Here is a 22176-nt window from a genome sequence, read left to right on the forward strand (position 1 = left end):
AGATGCCTTGAAGTTTTGTTCTTAATGCCTTAGTATGTTAGTAGCTTGAACTACATAGTTTTTGAGTCAAGCTTAGGTGGCAATGCTCACCATTGTAACTAATCCATTCATGGTGAGTAGTATTGTTTTTTCAAGGAAGTTTCCACATACTTTTTTAGCATGGGGGGTCGTACATACTACCAATGCTAATTAATGATAATTGGAGTCAAGTCTAAAAGCCCAATTTACATGGTTACTTCAAGCTCATCTTGAGCCCTATGACTAGGGTGGTCTCTATGGGACAAGCATCATGATGCTTTAATAATTTTTAATTGGTGGAGTCAATTGACTCGAAGTAATGTACAAGGCCAAGAGGTGGACGTCATTTCTCCTCCGTTAATTCAATTTAGAGAAGTATGAAAGTAAAAAAGGTACACATAACACAAGTTCAGCGTGTTAAAATAAAAAAAAGGTTGGATATATATGTTTATATACCTATATTTTTTTAAAGGCTGGATTATCCGGGCGGCCGGACAAGTGTGGAGGCGGCGGGTGTTAAATAAGAAGCGCATATATATACGTATATATATATATATATATATATATGCGCGCGCACACACACACATATATATATTACAATTATATATACTTATATATATATACACATATATTACAATATATATATATATACACACTCACATATATGTATATAGCAACAAGGTGATGGCACTTATAAATACGAAACTTGCTGCGTTACCTTCTTCGCTGCCGCTCATGCCTCTTCTTCTTCGTTTTCTTGCCATCGCATTGTTGACTTAAGACACTTCCCTGCCTCGTAGGCCTTAGCACCATGCCTGGCCTGTTCACCCTTGCTGGCGCTGCCGCCAACTATCCTTTCATCATCGGCCAGTTCGAGGACATGGCCGCCCACGCGGCTGAGGTGCAGGAGATGGTCCTGCACACTATCCTGCAAAAGAACGCAAGCACTGAGTACCTTGACAAAACCTGTGGGCTCAAAGGCCGCACTGACCTTGCTTCGTTTAAGAACTGTGTTCCCGTCGTCTCCCACCCGGACCTCCAGCCCCTCTTCGAACGCATCGCCAACGGTGACCCTACCCCCATCCTCACCACAGAGCCCGTCTCTACCCTTTCCTTAAGGTATTTCAGCATCTCATCTATTCATTAATGCTTCTTCACATCAATTAATCACTTCCCTCTATCATCTCCTCCTCATTTAAAGCTTGATCAGAGCTATTGCGCATCTTTAAATGTAAACGCCAAGTGGGTATTTTTTGATGATGCAGCTCTGGGACTACATCTGATGGACAGCAGAAATATCTCATTCTCTACAAAGAAATTCTGCAAGCTAGTTTGGAATTGTTCAAAATAGGATCTGCATACAGAGCCAGGTAGAGACAATTGCCAAAAAAAAAGGAGATGCTTTTTTTTTAGTTTATCCTTATTGCTCACTGCGCACGGGTCATGGCAGCTTATTGAATAGTATTAGATTAAGTTTACTCATGCATTGAATGTGTATTCTATGATCAATGGTCTATATATGCAGGGATTTTCCTATAAGGGCTGGTGGGAGGGTACTTGAGCTCGTCTTTTGTGGGAAAATCTCTACATCCAAGGGTGGTTTAATGACTGGCACTGCAACTACACACTTGTTCAGAAGTGAGGAGTTCAAATTGAAGCAAACATCAACTAAGGTCCGGGCATGTAGCCCTGTAGAGGTGATGAATGGCTGTGATAATGTGCAATCCATGTATTGCCATCTGCTATGTGGGCTCCTCTATCAGGAGGAGGTGGAATTTGTCACTTCAACCTTTGCTTATACCCTAGTCGAGGCATTGCGATTGTTCGAAACTCAATGGAAGAATATGTGTCAAGACATAAGGCGTGGACATCTGAGTGATTGGATCACTGATCCTCATGTTAGAGATGCTATGAGCCATCTTTTGCATGCTGGTGACCCAGAGCTTGCAGATATGATAACCCACAAGTGCTTGATGGCATTGGAGAATGACTGGCATGGAATTATCCCACACCTCTGGCCCAACAGCAAGTATGTCTTGTCTATCATCACTGGCTCCATGGAGCATTATGTGAAGAAATTGCAGCATTATGCTGGGAAAGTTCCCCTTGTAAGTGGAGATTACGGTGCTACGGAGACCTGGATTGCAGTTAATACCAGCCCTAAATCACACCCCAGCAACGTTTCCTACACTGTGGTGCCAAGCTTTGCTTACTTTGAATTCATCCCTTTGCAAGTAAATAATCATAATGAAAAAGACCTGATCAAGGTGACAGAAAGCAAGCCACTAGGCCTAACTGAGGTGGAAGTTGGGCAAGAGTATGAGCTAGTGATAACTACTTATGGAGGTAATCCGCTCATCCATATTTTGATTTCATGTGGCAAATTTTCCATGCATTGCCTGAGGTTGTGATATTGGCATCCAGCACTTTTGTTAACTTTCTTGTAATTAATGTTTTAGTATGAAGTATGGTTATCTTTAGTATGAAATAAGAAGTCAATGGATTTCAAGCTTGTATTACCTGTAGATTAACTGAATTGGTCATGCCCAGTAGCATGAATTGTGTCACACATATTGATACTTAAGACTGTATTAAACGTCTTGTCCTTGGTCATTTAGCCTAGTGGTGAAGGTTAAACGAATTGATAACGTTTGTTTTTGCTTAACAGTGCATTAACCAATTGATTAAGGATTGATGTCAGAATGCTAATATATTGCTGATGTGGTCATTACTAATGCAGGCCTGTATAGGTACCGGCTGGGTGATGTGGTGAGGGTGACAGGCTTTTTGAACTCATCACCTCAGTTGGCCTTTGTATGCAGAAAGAATGTGGTGCTATGCATAAACATTGATAAGAACACAGAGAAGGATCTACAAAAAGTTGTGGAGAAGGCTGCCAGCACGTTACTAATCCGTAGGATGGATGCTAATGACAACATTAATAGTGGGGGTGTGGAGCTAGTGGATTACACAAGCTATGCAGATTTGTCCAGAGCACCAGGCCATTATGTGATATTTTGGGAGCTAAGCAGTGTCATAGAAGACTCTAAAATCCTGCAGGAGTGCGCTTCTGCAATGGACCTTGCATTTGTGGATCCGGGCTACGTTGGCTCCAGACGCGTTCAGACCATAGGGCCGCTGGAGCTTTGTATTGTCCGACCGGGCACCTTCCGTTCTCTTCTGGACAGATATCTTGCCAAAGGAGCTGCTATTACTCAGTATAAGACGCCCAGGTGCCTTGCCTCCTCACAGCTTATCGACATTCTTCGCAGCTCTGTATTAACTTCCAGCTTCAGCTCAGCTTATGAATAAGTTAATCACCTTGCTTACAAGCTGTTAATCCAAGCAAGATAGTGTGGATAGCACCCTAACCCTGATATTATTTGCTAAACACACGAGATAATCATGATGTGGGCATGTTCACCACCCTTAGCTTGTTAATCAGCCGAGATGGTGACTAGCTTTGGGTGTAACTAAGGTCCTGTGACTCGTGGTATATAACGTGGTCCCGTTGTTTTTTTAATAAAATGTTGTTTACCATCAAGGGCGGTTTATGATGGTGATGTATTTTTTAAAAGAATTCTTTTTAAAAATATCAACATTATATATATATATATATATATATATATATATATATGCAAATATCAACATTAAGTATTTCTAAGGATTGGGTCACACTTAGCTATTGTTCAAAAATATCAACATTATCTATATATATATATACATGTGTATATGTGCAGTTATCAATATTAAGTATTTCTAAGTATATGTGTATATTGAGATCACTGGTTGTGACATTTGAGTATAATACAGTACCGCTGCAAAAAATATCGCAGTTTATGCACGACAAACCAAAGTACTATTTCTGGTAAATTTGTGTGTCTGGCAAGATGTCAAATGATGGCATAAACCAGATTGTTACTGAGAAGCTTGATAAGAACAACTTCCATGCTTGGAGGTTCAGGTTGACAAATTTCTTGATAGGAAAGGGTTACTGGGACTACATAAAAGGTGTGCATGAAGAGGCACCGGAGATACCAATCCGACTGCTACAGATGATGTGAAAGAGTTCAAGGATTGAAAACCAAGGAGCCAGAAAAGTTATGTATTGACTCTCTATCAGTATACAAGACACCATGATTGGGCATATACAGGATGCCAAGTCCCCCAAGGAGGCATGGGACACCTTGGTAAAACTCTATGAAACGAATACCAAGGTACGAAAGATACAATTGAAGAATGAACTTCATATTATGGAGAAAAAGAGTATGTCTGTGAATGACTATGCATTGCAGATCAAGGGTATTGTGGAATCCCTTGCATCTATTGGTGTTTCAGTAGAGGATGATGCTAAGGTTTCTACGTGGTCTGGGGTCACAATACAAGGCGTTCAAGACGTCTATTCCAGACTCGAAAAAATATTCTCAATTTCACAGATTTGATGTCTGTGTTGATTATAGAAGAGAAGAGCTTCGGTGAAGTCCAACAGTTTTCACAAAACAAAAACAATTCAAAGCAACAGACCTTCTACACAAGTTCAAGAAGAGGACCAGGTAGAGGAGGCCGTGGACGCGGCCAAGGAGGTGGCTGAATAAGTAATCAGAATTATGGCCAGCAGCAGCAACAAAAACAGTCCTAGAATTCACAACAACAACACGCAGGTGGAAGAGGCCAATTCAAAGGCAGGGGGAGTCAAAGTGGTCATGAAAATTGGCAAAGGTAGTATAACGATACACGTGGATGCTTTTATTGTGGTAAGCCTGGACATGTGCAAGCAGATTGTTATAAGAAGCAGGTTGACATGCAAAATGGAAAATTACAGTAAAACAACTATGCATCCTCGAGCAGAAACAATGAGGATAATGAAAGGTTGTTTGTTATGCAGCATGTCGTTAATACCATGTCTGAAAATGTTGAAGTAGTACATAAAGATGATGTATGGTACGTTGATTCAGGTACTTCGAACCACATGACAAGTCATGGGGAGTGATTCAAGGAGATGAAAAACCTTGAAAGACTAGGTTTTGTGAAAATAAGGGATGACACTGCTCATCCAATTGCCCATGTTAGAGATGTACCATTGTCTATGCTGCAGGATGGCAAAGTGAAGTACCTTGCAGATGTACTTCATGTTCCAAACATAACAAAGAATCTGGTTTCAATTGGCCAGATGATTGAGCAAGGTTTGTAGGTTTGGTTTAATCGTGATGGTTGTTATGTTGAAGACTTTAAAGACAAGTGCAGGTTAGTTGCAAAAGACAACAGAGTGGGCAGAATGTTTACATTGAATGTAAACATGCCTGAAGTGAGTGCTATGATGTTTGTAAATGGTTCAGGAATTGTTGCAGACACAGACATTTGGCATAAAAGAATTGGACATGTGAATGTGCAGAGAATGAAGTCTATGCAGCCTAAAGGAATTGTGACAGGGCTGCCAAAGTTTAAAGTTGAAGGTATGCAGAAAATATGTGAAGCATGCCAATTTGGAAAGCAAACAAAGCATGTATTTCCACGTGACAGAAATGTGAGCAAAAATGCACTAGATGTTGTGCATTCAAATGTATGGGATCCTACGAAGACCATGTCTATGGGGGAGGTTGCAGGTATTATGTGACATTTATTGATGACCACACAAGGAAAGTGTGGGTATACTTCATGAAGGAGAAGCGTGAGGTGTTCACTCATTTTCAGAATTTCAGAGTTATGGTTAAAAAGCAAACAGGGAAATATGTAAAGTGCCTAAGGTCAGATGGAGGGGGAGAGTACTTCTCCAATGAGTTCTTTGAATTTTTGAAGAAGAATGGTATTCGGAGACAGTTTACATGCAGATACACTCCGCAGCAAAATGGAGTTGCTGAGCAGAAAAACACACATTGCTGAGATTGCGTGAGTATTGATGGGAGAGAAGAATATGCCACATATCTATTGGGCTGAGGCTGTTTCTACAGCAGTTTACATTATGAACAGGACTCCAACTACAACCATACATGATGTAACTCCAGAGGAGAGGTTTACTAGCAGAAAACATGATTTGTCTCATCTGAAAGTCTTTGGATGCATTGCATATGTGCATGTGCCAGATGAGCTGAGAACTAAGCTAGATCCAAAAGCTGAAAAATGTGTGTTTATTGGGTATTCCCTTGAGCAAAAGGGATACAGGTGTTATAACCTTACTACACGTGAGTTGAGGGTAAACAAGGATGATGTTTTTTATAAGATGAGCAGTTGCTATGCTGCTGAAAAAGAAGCTATTGGGACTGATGTGAGTGGAAATGTGGTTGCACAGAATGCAAGTCAGCAATCACAGTCTTTGAGTGGACCAGGAGAGTCCTCATCTAGTGGTTCAGTTAATAAACCATGGAGTGGCAGGCTGCATCATAATACCAATCCTGCAAATGTGATTAGTACATCACATAAAGGCAAAGAGAAAGTGGTTGAGCCACTTAGTATGCCTGACATTTCTGCAGTGCATTCTCATGTTGATGGAGAGTCTAGTGGCTCAGAGATAAGCCTTGATGAGGATCTTGGGATACCAGCTATGAGAACACCGGGTGAAAACAAGGCTATGGAAGCCATGAATGCAAAGCTGCAAAGATCTGAGAGAGTAAAGAATTCTGTGCAAAGGTTTACCTATGATGGTTATGTGGTACATCACTATGCATACATGGCAAAAGTTATACAAGTTGTAGAGTCCACATGCATTGATGAGGCTGTTGGAAATGTGTGTTGGGAGAAAGCTATGGATGAGGAGATGGATGCGCTATATGGAAATGAGACTTGGGATTTAGTGCAATTGCCTGAAGGCAAGAAAGCCATTGGATGCAAGTGGGTGTACAAAGTAAAACATAACAGTGATGGAAGCATAAGCAGGTACAAGGCTAGATTGGTAGCCAAAGGATATGCGCAAACATATGGCATTGATTATGAGGAAACTTTCAATCCAGTTGCCAAGATGGCAACAGTGAGAGTTGTGATAGAAATGGCTACGTCAAAGCAATGGTCTTTACATCAGATGGGTGTAAAGAATGCATTCTTGCATGGGGATTTGCAAGAAGAGGTGTATATGTTGCAGCCACCTTGTAATGAGGATGTGAGTCACCTTGAGCATGTTTTCAGGTTAAAGAAAGCCTTGTATAGCTTAAAACAAGCACCAAGAGCATGGTTTGATAAGATTTTTGAATATTTTGTCACTATCGGCTTTCATGTAACCAATGCAGATTTCTCATTGTATGTGAGACACAGTGATAGAGGGGTTGTGCTTGTTGTCATCTATGTAGATGACCTGATCATTACGGGGGACCATGATGCAGAGATCTTTGATGTAAAGATCTTGCTTAGACAGAAGTTTGAGATGAAGGATAGAGCTAAGATATTTCTTGGGCATTGAGGTGATTAGGTCACCACATGGTATTGGATTACTGCAAAGACAGTATGGCTTGGACATGTTGGACATGTTGTCCAAGTATGGTATGATAGGCTGTAAGCCTATCTCAGTGCCATTAGATCAGAATGGCAAGTTGAGTGTAGATTCAGGAGAGATTTTGGAGGATCCTACTATGTATAGGCGCATAGCATAGTAGGAAGCTTGATCTACATGATATCACCAGGCCAGATTTGAGCTATGTTGTTGGGTTGGTGAGTCAGTTTATGTAGGTTCCTCAAAAGCCGCATTTGGATGCATTGAGATGCATACTGAGGTATGTGAGGTCTACTTTGTATTGTGGACTATTTTATGAAACTGGGACAGAGATATGTGTACATGGATACACAGATGCTGATTGGGCTGATAGTATCTCAGATAGAAGATCTACTAGCGGCTTCATGTTTTCTTTGGGGAGTGCTGCTATGACTTGGAGCAGCAAGAAGCAGCCTACGGTTGCTCTATCCAGTACTACAGAGGCCGAGTATAGAGGTGTTGCTATGTCAGCATGTGAGGTAGCTTGGTTGAGAAAGCTACTTGTAGATTTGGGTCTATTAGTGGATAAACAAGTTGTCATTTTCTATGACAACATTAGCAGTATACAATTGGCCACAGGAACCCAGTTTTTCATGCTCGCACGAAGCATATAGAGGTCCACTACCATTTTGTCAGAGAGAAGGTTTTGGCAGGAGACGTTGACCTTGTTTATGTCAGCACACAGGATCAGGTCACTGACATCTTCACCAAAGCATTGGGTACAGAGAAGCTACGTAGATTCAGGGCTTCGCTTGGTGTACATGAGATGGAGTTGAGCTCGAGGGGGAGTGTTGAGATATCAAGCTCATCTAGTGAGGCGATGGACACTGATGACCCACCTGCTGGGGGATAGGCCCCACACTTACACCACTGGCATGGTTGATGAGATCATGGGTGATATGCGGCCAGTGGGATGACAGGCCGTGTGACAACCATTCTAGAGACTGGCATAGTTATAGCGCCAGCTCATTTAGTTGGGTTCACACTATAGAGAATCCTAGTATGTATTTGGTTGAGTACCTTTTCATATTGTGTGTACTCTTATCTTTGTATATGGTGTGTTGAGTGTTGTGTGAAGAAGAAGAAGATTTTCAGCCTCTCACCTTGTGTGTTCTCTTTTAGGGTTTTGTGAGTGTGTGTGTGCTTGCAAGAGCTCAAGCTCTCCTCTCCCCTGCATCTTTTCATATGGAAACCACAATGAATATATTCGATTAGCTAATTAGAAGGTGGCTGCATGCATAGGTGGTATAAGTAGTGTGGGTATTAGAGATGAGAGTCGTGGGGCCTTAGATGTACATAGCTCATTAGAAGGTGGCTGCATGGGAAGCACATAGGTGGTACAAGTAGTGTGGGTATTAGAGATAAAGGAGTGGTGGGGCCTTAGATGTACAAGCAAGAAGTTTAGATAAAGGCAACATACATGCAGAGTGATCTATCAAACCCTCTTGTTTAATTCCTTCCTCTTTTATCTAATCAACTACTTAATCCTTCCAAAAGGCAAAGGTTAAGTTATAAAGCTTGAAGCACCTTCTTCTCCAATCTCAATCACTTTCTCACTCAAGAAATCCTGCACTCTTAGTAGCAAATTATCTTCTCTGATTTTTTCCAATTCTAAGATGTGGGTCCTTGATTAGTTCCTACAATGAGGCTGCAAGTCGTTGGTATATCAGGGTCCTGGAGCACTTTGAGCTAGAAACGTGACAGCAAAGATTTGGGTAATCACTCATCATATGTCCTTTGGCTGCTAGCATCTATAACATTTACATTCTCTACTAAGTTGGTTTTGTAATTTTTACAAAAAATTGGAATAGGAATCTTGTCCCTAGGTCCTCCATTTTGGAGAGGGAGGGAGGGGGCACTAAATAATTTTATTGAGTTGACTCTTTTGAAAAAACATTGGAAAAATCATCAGCCATCTTCACCACTTCTTAATAGAATTTTTGACTACTCTATCTAATGGGGATCTAACTTTTGGATTAATTGATGAAGAAGTGTTACATCATCCATTGCTAGGGCATAACAAACAAGGTTACCATCGAACTTGATGGTATCCATCAATAGACCTCCTTTCTTGAGAGTATCTCCAAGAGGGCATAACAAATAAGGCTACCATCGAAATTGATGGTATCCTTCAATAGACTTACCTTCTTGGGAGTAGATTTAAGAATTCTTTCACCTTGGCTTCCTGGAATCTTGAGGAGAACAAAATATTCCCACCTAGGTTAACCTAATTCACATAATTTGATTTAACAAGGTTCCTCTAGACAAGCTATTTATGAGTAAATCCATTTATCTTGAGACAAGAAAGGGCCATCTTCCTAAGGTATTTATACCCTTATATAATCAAATACTCATCCATCAAGTTAGTCTGATTCATAACCACTTCACCAAGGTTATTCCTGTCTACTTAGAATGGAGCTGGTTAAGACCTATGGAGTTCTTCCTTAATGTCATTATATAATACTTCCATTATAAGTGCAACATTTTGAGCTTGATGACCACCACCACCACATCTCATGATTTCCCTCTAAAAGAAACAACACTCTTTTGTGTCAAATTTTATAAAAACGATGCAGTAACACCTTGTGTACAAAGAGTCAAAGTAGTGTTAAGAATACTTACTAGTAATCCAAGTGTATGACACATGTCTACGAGGGTTAGATATCCAGTGGGTAGGTTGACATATAATGGGTATACAACCATTATTATGTATATATGGTCAAATAAATACAGAAGATAGAGCCCACATGTTTTGAGGAGGCACTTGGACATAAGCATTGGAAAGCTTATATGGATGAAAAAATGGTTGCACCTGTAAAAATATGTAAGTGTAGCCTATGAGTTCATCAGGAGGGGTATATTTGTTAAAAATAGTTACAGGATTACATTTACAAGAGGGGGTTTTTAAACCAATTTTGGAAAAAAAACCATAATTTATAAAGAAAAAGGGGTCATTTTATTCACAAAAGTATGTAAGTGTAAGGGGTTTTTTAAATACTCCTTGAATGTATATGATACATAGGATTTCTTCATAGTGCACCCCTTGAGTGGCTACATTGGATGAAAATGAGACTTTGGATTTAGTGTCTTTGCCTTAAGAGAATAAGGAAATTATATGCAAGTGGGTCTATAAAGTAAAGTAGAATTTAGATGGATGTGTGAGTAGGTACAAGCCAAGGGATATTCACATACTTATGCTATTTACCATGAGGAAACTTTCAAGCTAGTTGTTGCTAGGATGACAAACTTAAGAGCATCATTGTTATGGCTATAACTAAGGGATGGTTTTTACATCAATGGTATGTAAAGAAATTATTTTTACATGGTGATTTACAAGAGAAGTTCTACATGTAACCACTAAGATATGAGGACCATGCACTCCCAAATCTCGCTTGCACTTTGTATAAAGCACCATATAACTCAAAGCATGCACCTAAAGCAAGATAGGAGAGTATCTTATCATTATTGGATTTTAGATATCTACAAAATATTTTCCACTTTATGTGAAAAACATTGAGCTAGTATTCAACTATGTTGATGACTTGATTATTGACATAGAGGACAACAATGCCAACATTCATGAGGTGAATATGCTCTTTAAGAAAAAGTTTAAAATGAAATATTTAGATGAGCTGGGATACTTCATGAGCATAGAGATAATTAGATCACATGATGGGATTTGACTTTTATAGAGGTAGTATGATTTGGACATGTAATTCAAATATGGGATGACAAGTTAAAAGTCAATCTTAGTGCCATATGAGTAGAACAAAAAAAAGGCTTCAGATACAGGTACCTTTTGGAGGACCTTACTATGTGCATTGTAGGGAGTTTGATTTACATGACTATCACTAGTGTAGTGAGTTGGATTGGAGAGTCAATTTATTATGTAGGCCCCAAGGAAGCCACACTTAGATGTAGCTAGGAGGATACTCTGGTACATAAAGTCCAAAGTACACTACAGCCTTTTGTATGAGGATGGAGTACAAGTAAAAGAGGTACATGGGTGAGCAGATGTAGAGATTGTGGTTGCTAGTGTCTCAAACAAGAGATCTACTAGAGGTTTTATGTTTTCTTTTAGGAGTGTTGTTCTTAGCTGGAGTAGCTAGAAGGAACCAATTGTTGTTAGCTGGAGTAGCTAGAAGAAACCAATGGTTGTTTTGTTGAGTACATAGGTGGTGCTATCAGCATGTGTGGTAGCCTAGTTATAGAAGCTTGTAGATATGGGTGAGCCCATGGATAGAAGACGTGTAATTTATTGTGCGATAATAGGAGTAGCATGCAGTTTGCTAGGTAAGCCAGTAAATCATTCTAGAAGGACGAAGAACATTGAGGTGCATTATCATTTTGTGAGGGACAATGTTCTATCTAGTGGGTTCTATCAACAAGTGATGTGGATAAAGGCACATCTTCATAAAGACATTAGGTATAGAATAGCTCCGTACATTATAGAGCTTACTTAGAGTGCATGGTATAGAGTTGATCTCAAGGGGGGGGTTTAAAAATTGAGCTTAACTAGTGTGGATATTAATAGACATACCAAGATAAAAGCTCTATACTTATGCCACTAGCATGGTTGGTGATATTATGGAGATTATGGGTGGATATGATTCCATAATGGTTTTGGTGGACATAATAACTAAGGTAGCCCATTTTTGTTAATAATATTATGGGTGTATATTGTTCTATCATTTTTGTGGTGGGAAAATATGATTCCATCATGGTTGTGGTGGACCTATTAACTAAGGTAGAAGATCTGCTACACTTGACCTTTATAGTGGCCGACATTGCCCATATCTTTATAGAAATAGTAAGGTTCCATGGATTATTACGTCACCACATTATCAGTGAGAAGAGAAAATAATTTTAATTCTTATTTAGGAACTCGCATAGATATGAGTATGACCTATCATCCAGAGATAGATAAATAGACTGAGAGGGTAAATCAAGTTATTGAAGATATTATTAGAGCTAATTGCACTCACGAAAATAAGAAATTGTTAATTTGTGAAAATATCAAGGCCGATAAAGATCAACATAAAAGTTATCCAAGAGGCTATTCAAAGGCAACATGGTGTTTCTCCAAGTTAAACAAAACAATAGTTCCCAGGGAAATTATAATATCTATCTCCTAGATATTGTGGTCCATATGTGATCATAAGGCATATCTCTATCGTTGTGTGTATTGCATCATAGTGTTACCTCCTCCCCTCAATGGGAGCAAGAGAACCACTTCCTTCTCTCTTGAATTAAATCTTTGTGTTGTAAGTAGAAAGTCTGGTTTTTTGCTAATTTTTTAATTATTATTGTTCATGGATTTTTCTCTTGTTCTCTCTATCTTTATCTCAATTTTAAATTCATAGGGAGCTTCTTTTTCATAAATAAATCAAAGGAAGTCATGTATAAAGGCTAGGATGTTATGAGAAATAGTATTATGTGAAAAAACTATGTCATAATGCTAGCTTTCTTGTGGGAATTCTCCCTGCAAAGATTTTTTTATGTTTTCTTATGGTTTCTTAATTAATATATATCATAGGAATCTCTCTAATTATCTCTTTTTATGGTTTTTTATTATAAGAATATTAGAGATTAATCTAGTTCCCTCCCTTTTCTCTAAAGGGTAGAGTATTTAATGCTTTATAATACTAAATTTGTGAGATAGTATCGTCAATTAGAGTATTTAAAGGGTAGAGTAAATAATTCTTTATAATGCTAAATTTGTGAGATAGTATTGTCAATTAGAGTATTTAAAGGGTAGAGTATTCAATGCTTTATAATACTGAATTTGTGAGATAGTATTGTCAATTAGAGTTAGGTTTTAGATTCTTCTTTAAATACAAAAGGGATGTTTTTCTTTTCTAATTGAATTAGGATTGAGCAAGGTCTATGATTGTATCATGCAATTTGTGACAGTGAAAAATATTAAAGGAGAGCTTTTATATTCCTTATCTAATAAGAGGGTTGGTGTATGTGAGTAAAAGGTTTTGTCTTCTCTTAAAATTAGGACTTTTTATTGATTATTGAAGAAAAATTGAAGTTATAGTGTTGAGAAAAATCCATTTTGAACATAGATGCTCCTCTTTTCAAGAAGAATAAATGTGTGGGTGAGTTAAAAAGAGGAAAAAAGAAAAGATCAATATGTCAAAGTGCGATTAACATATCCTTTTCATTCATTAGAATAATATATCAAAGCAATAAAAACATATATGTCAAAGTGCTATTAACATATCTTTTTCATTCGTTGAAATAATATGTTAAATGTTATTATGGTTTCAAAATATTGCAATAATGATATATTTGCTTGATAATTATCTAAAAAAACTCTATTAATTCTAACACAATAAGGAATGGAACCACAATCAACCGCTGATTCACGAGGGTTACAAGGAAGTTTTTACTCATCATGAAAGAAGCAAGTCTAGGGTCTGACTAGTCCTGACTTAGGTCCTCTAGCTTGGGTGATGGGTGATATTAGGGAAAACAACATGGGGGTGCATTGGGGTCGGTGGTGAGAGGCCCTTGGTGTTGGGCTTCCTAGCTGGGTGGTCAACCCCATTCTCCAAGAATTATGGAGGAAAGAATAATAATTATGGGAGCATCTATCACCACCTCAAATTCTTCACTAAAGTCTGGAAGCTTTAGTGATAAGCAAGTATCACCTTTTTCTTCTCAAATCTACTTTGACATTGTGGTATCCACCACCAATGGAATGGAAACTATTTCTTGATCTGGAGAAGTAAGTGACGACTATCTTGGCATAGTCTTTTACAAAGATTCTACACCATCCTATTATCCCAAGAAGATTTGGATGTCCCTCATTGTTTTGGACATAGGCCAATTAATCACAACTTAGATGATTTGGAATTCATCCTTTCCCTTGAAACCACAAGACCAAGATACTCAACCTTGTTAGTAAAGAAGGTACATTTACTCTTTTTTTCATATAACTTATGCTTTCTTAGAGTGTCCAAGACATTCCTCACATGCATTTTATCTAGAATGACCTTCTATCAGGGAAGGTAAAGGGTGAGTATGATTTGCCACTACTATGGGGTATATCCCAATCAACTCTAATGAACCACTTCAACAACCATATATGAAGGAAAACCCTAATTCTATTTTTCAATCACTTGTCATCAACAACCCATCTATGTTTAAATGAGTTATGCTAAAGTGCCAAGGTACCTAGTCAAGCTATCCCACATGAGCTATAAAATCTTTGTTGTACTCTCGTCATATAAACGAGGGCCATTTCAAGCAATGAATCAAGAAAGCTCTCAAGCCTCTTTATGAGTACGAGTTTCAATCTTGTAACCTAATTATGCTTGAGTCTAAAGCTTAGTTAGCTTAGTACATTCATCATGTTTGTATTTCAGGTATCATCCACCTAAGCTTAGATTAGTACTAATCATATTGTTACTTAGCATAGGATTAAGTCTTCACATCATCACTATCTCCATGGGATCTTGGATCCACAAGTTTCATCATGGTATCAGAGCTTAGTTAAATCTCTCCATTAGCTTAGCTTTAAGCCTTCTCTAATCCCTATTTAGTTTAATCTCAGCCATTAGTCATCATTAAGCTCAATAATCTCATATTATCTACTCATTCCACTAGTGGCTCAAACATGTCAAGATTGGCATTGCTCACTCCATCAACCATTCCCAAATTCTTCTTGAAGGGAGATCCCTTAGTTCATTGCCAAGAAGTCTACCAAAAGAATTAGAGATTTTTTCTATTATACGGCCGCTACACTATTTGACCTCATTCGACATCTCTAAGAAAACTATTAAGGCCAAGCCCTTCTAGGTCTAGTGAGCACTTGGTACAAGCTCTCTATAGTTCCAATACCATGTCAAATGGTGCATGACATGAGCCGGGATCTAGAAAAAATAGTCATGAAGAAAAGTGCTAAGTCCACGTTTTTTGCCTCAAATGGAGGTCTTTCTTTGATTGAGCCTTTTATCATCATGAAGGACAACCTAGCTATCATTTGGGGGCTGATTATGGGGTGACATGGGTAGGGGCCACTACTGCTCTACCACTACCACTCTCTCTCTCTCTCTCTCTCTCTCTCTCTCTCTCTCTCTCTTCTTGCATATCTATTGCTTTGGGGTAAAGTCTACACCTTTAGTGTGTGCATGCCTAATTAGGCTATTTTTATGCTTCTCTTTCTTTATTCATAATTGAAAAATGCACCTACTTCCATTCCCCCTAGTGTATGCTTTTGATTATTACCAAAAGACTCTGTCTTGTTGCCTATTTGTCCTAGTGCTACCTCTCCCCCTCTTGGGTGGTTTTGGAGTTATTATTGGAGCAAGAGAACCACTTCTTTCTCTCCCAAACTGAAGCTTTATAAGTAAAAATATTTATTTTTAAATAATTTTGAGATATTCATTAACCATGCTTTCCCTAGGGTTTAATTATACCTCTAATGTGCTGTGGATAGTTGTTGTAGAGTGCCCATGGAAGCTAGTTATTAGACTTTTCTTATTATTCTTGCGATCTTGCTCTCAATTTTGAATTATGGAGCTTCGTTTTTGTAAAATGGGTCAAGGTACATTAAATAATCATATTAGAATTATGCATAATGATTAGGGTATTATGAGAAATGTAATTGTGTAGAAAATTTATGATGTAATCTCATGGTAATGCTAGGCATCTTGTGGGTACGTTAAATAATGATTAGGGTACATTAAATAATCATATTAGAATTATGCATAATGATTAGGGTATTATGAGAAATGTAATTGTGTAGAAAATTTATGATGTAATCTCATGGTAATGCTAGGAATCTTGTGGGAATTATCCCTACAGAGATTTTTCCCTTTCTCATCATTTCTTAATTATTAAGTATCTTGATCCTCTCTAAACATCTCTTTCATGGTTTTTTTGCATAGAAAGATTATAGATTAATCTAGTTCTCCCCTTCCCAAAAAGAGTGTCGTATTTGATTCTTTATGATTTTGAATTTGTGAGATAATATGTCAATTAAGGTTACGATTTAAGATTCTTCTTTAAATAGAAAAAATAGTTTTTATTTGTAATTTAGTTGGGGTTAAGTGAGGCCAATTCTAGACAAGGGGGTGGTTTTGCATGAAGTTTATCACTTTCAATTGCATGATTAGATTTTTGCTTCATGATGTGCTATGACCTAACTTTACAAGAGGTTCAAGTCAAGATATTACCTTAGTCTTGCCAAATCATGTGTTGTTAGTCCTTGCCTTCGTGCCATAAATGTAGCTTCCCGATATGGCTGCATTATCACATCCATCACGTTCTCACTCTATTGTCATGCCAAAATTCTCCTTTGCTAGTGAGGTGAAGGAAGAGATTCTAAAGGCTAGATGTAGGAGAAAAAGGATAGCCTTTACGATGGTTCTCTCTCACAAAGGGCATAGGAAAAAGAAGAAGCTACTAATACACTCGGGGGGGTCACTCACAAAAAAATGTAAATATCACGTGCGTTCAACAGAAGCATATTTTTAATTTATGAAACTTACAGAAATATATTTACATAAGGGTATGATTTAAAAACTTTTCAAAAAAATTTACAGATTCATAAAGAAAAGGGGATATTATATGGATAAAAAAATTCACAGATAAAGGATTTAAAAAATAGGCCTTGAACGCACGCGATAGGGGTATTCTACATATAGTGACCCCCCCGAGCTAATACAAGAGGGAAACTAATAAACAAACCTATGTAACATGTATCCATTAAGAAAGCAAGATTCAATAGCATACATGTAAGGGAAAGAATAGAGAGAAGAAAGATAGATTACAAGTATTTAATTGCAAGGGAATGATTTTGTAATGCTTATTGTGTAAAAAATGATCGTTATATACACGTGACTAGTTTTCACACTAGGTCAGCCAAACTTAAAAATGGTCCAACCACTATTACTAGTCTTACGTAAGTATTTATATGAAATACTTAGACTTCCCCTATCTGACATTACGAGTAAAGCAAGGCCACTTTATATGTTAGAGTTCTTTTCTATTAAAGATAAGTTATCGTTCAAGTAGGTAAGATGGCAAAGATCCTTACAATACGCTACTTTATATGTTATAATGCTATCTTGCAGAAAATAAGTACCCATTCAATTAGGAAAGATGGTAAAGTATCTTATGGTAGGTCACGCTGGTGAAACCATGTTAACTTATGGATTGGTTAAGGTGACACCCTTCCTAATGGTGATCACGTTCTTGTATTGTCCATGTTGTGGGTAAAGTTGGTGCTCTACTAGTGTGCAAAGGTGTGGGTAGTCAAGGGTAAGCCATATGAAATTGGTATGTATGATGTTAGATGGTATGGTTTGCGATTGATTCACAACTATATGTAAGGCATATTGGTAATAAGATTTGGGTAGTTCTAGTAGTAGACATCTTATTGAGGTGGCATGAAAGATATATGTAATGTAAAAGTTCTTCATGTGAGGCCTCCTTTTGTTGTGGAAATGAATGGGACCACAAGAACATTTTCTAAGCATGGAAGTTCAAGACCAGACACTTCCTCAACGAAAAAGGATATTGGGAGCTTCCTATTGGAGCTCTAATTAATAATGGTGACTTGGTGTCAGTGGGAACATTAAATAGGCTTTGCAAATACTATGATCAGACATCTATCCAAACTTGAAAAACATTTCCAACTTTAATGATATTATAGCCCTTTTAATCACTTAAGAGATGAATTTTGGGAGTAGATTACCTTTTAAAAATACACAGGCCTTGTTTCTACAAAGAGATAGGTAGAGGCAGAGGTAGATCTTCATCTAGAGGCTGAGGTACATGCTTTTTTGAAAATAGAAATCATGGTCAATGATAACATGAATCCAATACATAAACATGTGGAAGATGCCACATGTTTATGTATCAACAAAGAAAATCGTATACACAAACAAGTGAAAGCGGCCACTCTAGAGGCATGGGGAGCTAGAGAGGCCAAGTCAAAGAAATCAATGTGAAAATATCATGGAGTGCTAACTAGGGCATATAACAACAACTGCTATAAAAAATAATGACATTAAAAGTGCGAAGTTATAGCAAGGGAACTATGAAACTTTAAGGCAATCAAGATGAAGATAGAGCAATTTTTTGTGATGCAACATATGCTTGGCTCCATGACTGTATATGTATAGAATCCTAAAGATGTGTGGTATGCTGATTCAAGTGCTTCAGCCTATATCATCAGTCATGGTGAGTGGTTTAAAGATATATAAAAAATAGAAAAACTAGGGTATATGGAAATATGGGATGATACTATTACCCTAGTACATATGTTGGTATGGTGCCATTATCTAATAAGGATGGCAAAATGGCTAATGTACTTCATGTTCCAAATATTACAAAAAATGTGTTTCCTGTTGGATAAATGGTTGAGCATAGTCTATAAGTGAGGCTTGACCCTCATGGATGTTACATAGAAGATTTCAATAACCATTGTCACCTGCTCACAAAGGGAAACAAAATTGGTAAAATTTTACATTCGATAGAAATAGGCCTGAAGTGAAGGCTATAATGTTTTCACATGGTACATGTGTGATCATAGACATTGATATTTAGCATAATGTGTTGTTTATGTCAATATTGAACTGCTGAAAAATATGCAAACCTAAAGTATTGTTATATATTTTTTGGAAATTAAAGTGGTTGGAATGCACAAATTATGTAAAGCACGCCAATTCGAAAAAGAGTCTAACAAGTATGCATTTTAACATGATAATAATGTAAGTCAAAAATCTTTGGATGTGGTTCATTTTTATGTTTAGGGAGAGACAAATATGATATCACTCAAAGGATTCCACTATTATGTATCTTTCATTGATGATCACACTAGAAAGGTGTGGGTATACTTCATGAAAGAGAAAAGTGAAGCGTTTATGCACTTTTAGAGATTGAAGACTATGAAAGAGAAAAGTCAATTTTGAATGCACTTTTAGAGATTCAAGACTATGGTTGAGAAAGACAAAAGCATGCTTACGCACATGAAATGCCTAAGATCAGATGGTGGGGGAGAATATTTCTCCAATGAATTTAGTGATTCTCTAGGAAGTTGTGTATACTTCATGAAAGAGAAAAGTGAAGTGTTTACACACTTTTAGAGATTCAATACTATGGTTGAGAAACACAAACCATGCACATGCACATAAAATGCCTAAAATTGGATGGTGGGGGAGAATATTTCTCCAATGAACTTACTGATTATCTAAGATAGTTATCTAAGAGAGCACATTGGCATGAAAGGTAATTTACATGTAGGTCCTGCACCAAAATGAACGATATGCATATTGCTAGAGTTACATGTGCATGGATGAATAAGAAAGAAAATGCTTCACTATTTTTTGGGTGACTATAGTTTGTATTATGAAAAAAACACCCACCTAGCAGTTTATGACAGGAAAACTAGAATTAGAACACTTTAAAAGTGTTTGGGTGTATTGCATACATAACACAAATTTACTCATAGAAAACCAAATTTGGCACTTAGACTATTTGGGCACATTGCATACGCACATGTACCATATGAGTAAGAAGGAAATTGCATCACAAGACTAAAGTATATATATATTAGATTTCCCTTGAGAAGAAAATTTATAGAATCCCACTATGCCTAAGGAGATGTGAGTGAGCAAGGATGTTATGTTTGATGAGATGGAAAGGTAGTCTTACACTAGTTAAGGATTCCATAAAGGTTGATTTGTAAACAACAATATGGCTATAATGCGAATGAAGAGAAGAAATCATGTGTGCTTAGTGAACTAGCAAAGTTTACTAGCAATGGACCTATTGTTAGACTTGGATTAAAAGGGTTGAGATAGAATTCCAAGAATTTAGAGCCATTATTTTGTGGTACTATAGGTGCTGAAAATTTACAAATTTACATGTATCACATAAGGAAAAAACAAGGTGGATCAGCATTTCATATACCTAATGTTTTATAAGGTCATTCCTTTCTTGAATGGGATAGTGGTTGTTAGCTCTACGGCTTGATCTAGGTTCTTCCGGAACTTTCTAGCACTGTAGTGCACCTTGGGTATTTTCTTTAGCTTTACCAACTTTACAGTTTGATCCATGTCCTTTCAGAACCTTTTGGCACTACATTGCATCTTGGGTATTTTTTGGTTCTTTTAGACTAGTAATAGATGTATGCACCATCATACTAGTTTTCTTATAGTTAAATCTTTCAGAACCTTTTGGCACTACATTGCATCTTGGGTATTTTTTGGTTCTTATAGACTAGTAATAGATGTATGCACCATCATACTAGTTTTCTTATAGTTAAATGGCATTGAAAGATCCATGCCCTCTCCGCGCAACGAATTCCGGGGTTCTGGCAGCGGAAGTAGCACTTCTTGCAGGGTAGAGCCTCTCACTCGGGGCCTCGCCCACACGGATATCCAGACAAGAGACTAATCCCTCGTCGGTTCTTCCAATGGGATGTAAATGGATGCAATGTGATTAGATGAGATGTGAATGTGATAAGAGGAGATGTGAATGTGATGTGATAAGATGTAAATGATGTGCTAAGATGTGAATGTGATGTGATAAGATGGTCTTGACCAGCCTCAGTTCGATTTAAATGGTGAGCTCCGATGTACAATGGATGAGGGACCAAGGAAGCGGCCTATGAGTGAAGCGCTAGGTGACCTACGAAGGAGCCGAGAGGGTGTTGACCATATGGTGCTCGGGCTCTAGGTCGCCGAAGATACCCATGCGTGTGTTGGGGGGAGATATTCTGGGAGATATTATGGGCTCAAGATATGGCCAAAACTATGTTGAAAAGGTAATTCCCAAAGTATGAGATTTTTCCCAAATTATCTAATATTGTCTTTGTAGATCAACTCAGGAGAAATGGTTGATTCTACATATGATGTGTTCAGAGGTGAGAGGGGAAGATGTCTCTCTGTTCTTGAGAAGGGTAGAGTTGACAGCTTTAAGAAATAACAGAGATGATGATGTATATAAGGCTAGGATGATGTGGTTGCTTTTGGAAGGGGCAGCCACGGAGTGGTATGAAGATGTGCTGACAAAGGAGCAAAGGGGTAATTGGGACTATTTGAGGAATGCACTAAGGAGGAATTATGGGATGACTGAGAGTCAAGAGGAGCTATGGAAGGAGCTCAGCAGGTTATACCAAGGGGAGGAAGAGGATATTACTGCTTTTGTTGAAAGATTTGAGGGAGTTTGGAGGAGAATAGTAAGGGTATTAGGGGAAAATCAAGTACCTCCTAATTTTCTAAAGAAAGACAGGTTCAAAAGGTTACTACATGGATTCTTTAAGGATAAGGTTGAGCTAAAGGGCCCAAATTCCTATGTTGAGGTAGTTAGCCTGGCAATGAAAAGATACAGGGGAGAAGAGAGCTTGAGCTCTTGCAAGCACACACACACTCACAAAACCCTAAAAGAGAACACACAAGGTGAGAGGCTGAAAATCTTCTTCTTCTTCACACAACACTCAACACACCATATACAAAGATAAGAGTACACACAATATAAAAAGGTATTCAACCAAGTACATACTAGGGTTCTCTATAGTGTGAACCCAACTAAATGAGTTGGCGCTATAACTATGCCAGTCTCTAGAATGGCTGTCACACACACCCTGTCATCCCACTGGTCGCATATCACCCATGATCTCACCAACCACGCCAGTGGTGTAAGTGTGGGGCCTATCCCCCAAGCGGGTCATCAGTGTCCAC

The 22176-nt window shown here is 38.0% G+C and overlaps 1 protein-coding gene across 1 annotated transcript; it reads left to right on the forward strand.

The window, feature by feature from the left end:
* Positions 1-742: 742 nt before the first annotated feature.
* LOC147623369 (jasmonoyl--L-amino acid synthetase JAR4-like) lies at positions 743-3415 on the forward strand. Its single transcript, XM_086821850.1, has 4 exons — positions 743-1137; positions 1284-1388; positions 1544-2364; positions 2759-3415. Exons 1-4 carry the CDS (start codon positions 830-832, stop codon positions 3328-3330), a joined length of 1806 nt encoding a protein of 601 aa, XP_086677976.1. The 5' UTR covers positions 743-829; the 3' UTR covers positions 3331-3415.
* Positions 3416-22176: the final 18761 nt, after the last annotated feature.

This window comes from Cibotium barometz, chromosome 27 (genome assembly GCF_041138505.1).
Source record: "Cibotium barometz isolate CiBa-2024 chromosome 27, ASM4113850v1, whole genome shotgun sequence".
Classification (NCBI taxonomy): Eukaryota; Viridiplantae; Streptophyta; class Polypodiopsida; order Cyatheales; family Cibotiaceae; genus Cibotium; species Cibotium barometz.

Excerpts from the sequence above, each read along its gene's own strand:
- LOC147623369 (XM_086821850.1), top strand. The coding sequence starts at position 830 with ATGCCTGGCCTGTTCACCCTTGCTGGCGCTGCCGCCAACTATCCTTTC. Across the intron at positions 1,138-1,283 it reads GTCTCTACCCTTTCCTTAAG|CTCTGGGACTACATCTGATG; the intron begins GTATTTCAGCAT and ends TTGATGATGCAG. Across the intron at positions 1,389-1,543 it reads GGATCTGCATACAGAGCCAG|GGATTTTCCTATAAGGGCTG; the intron begins GTAGAGACAATT and ends CTATATATGCAG.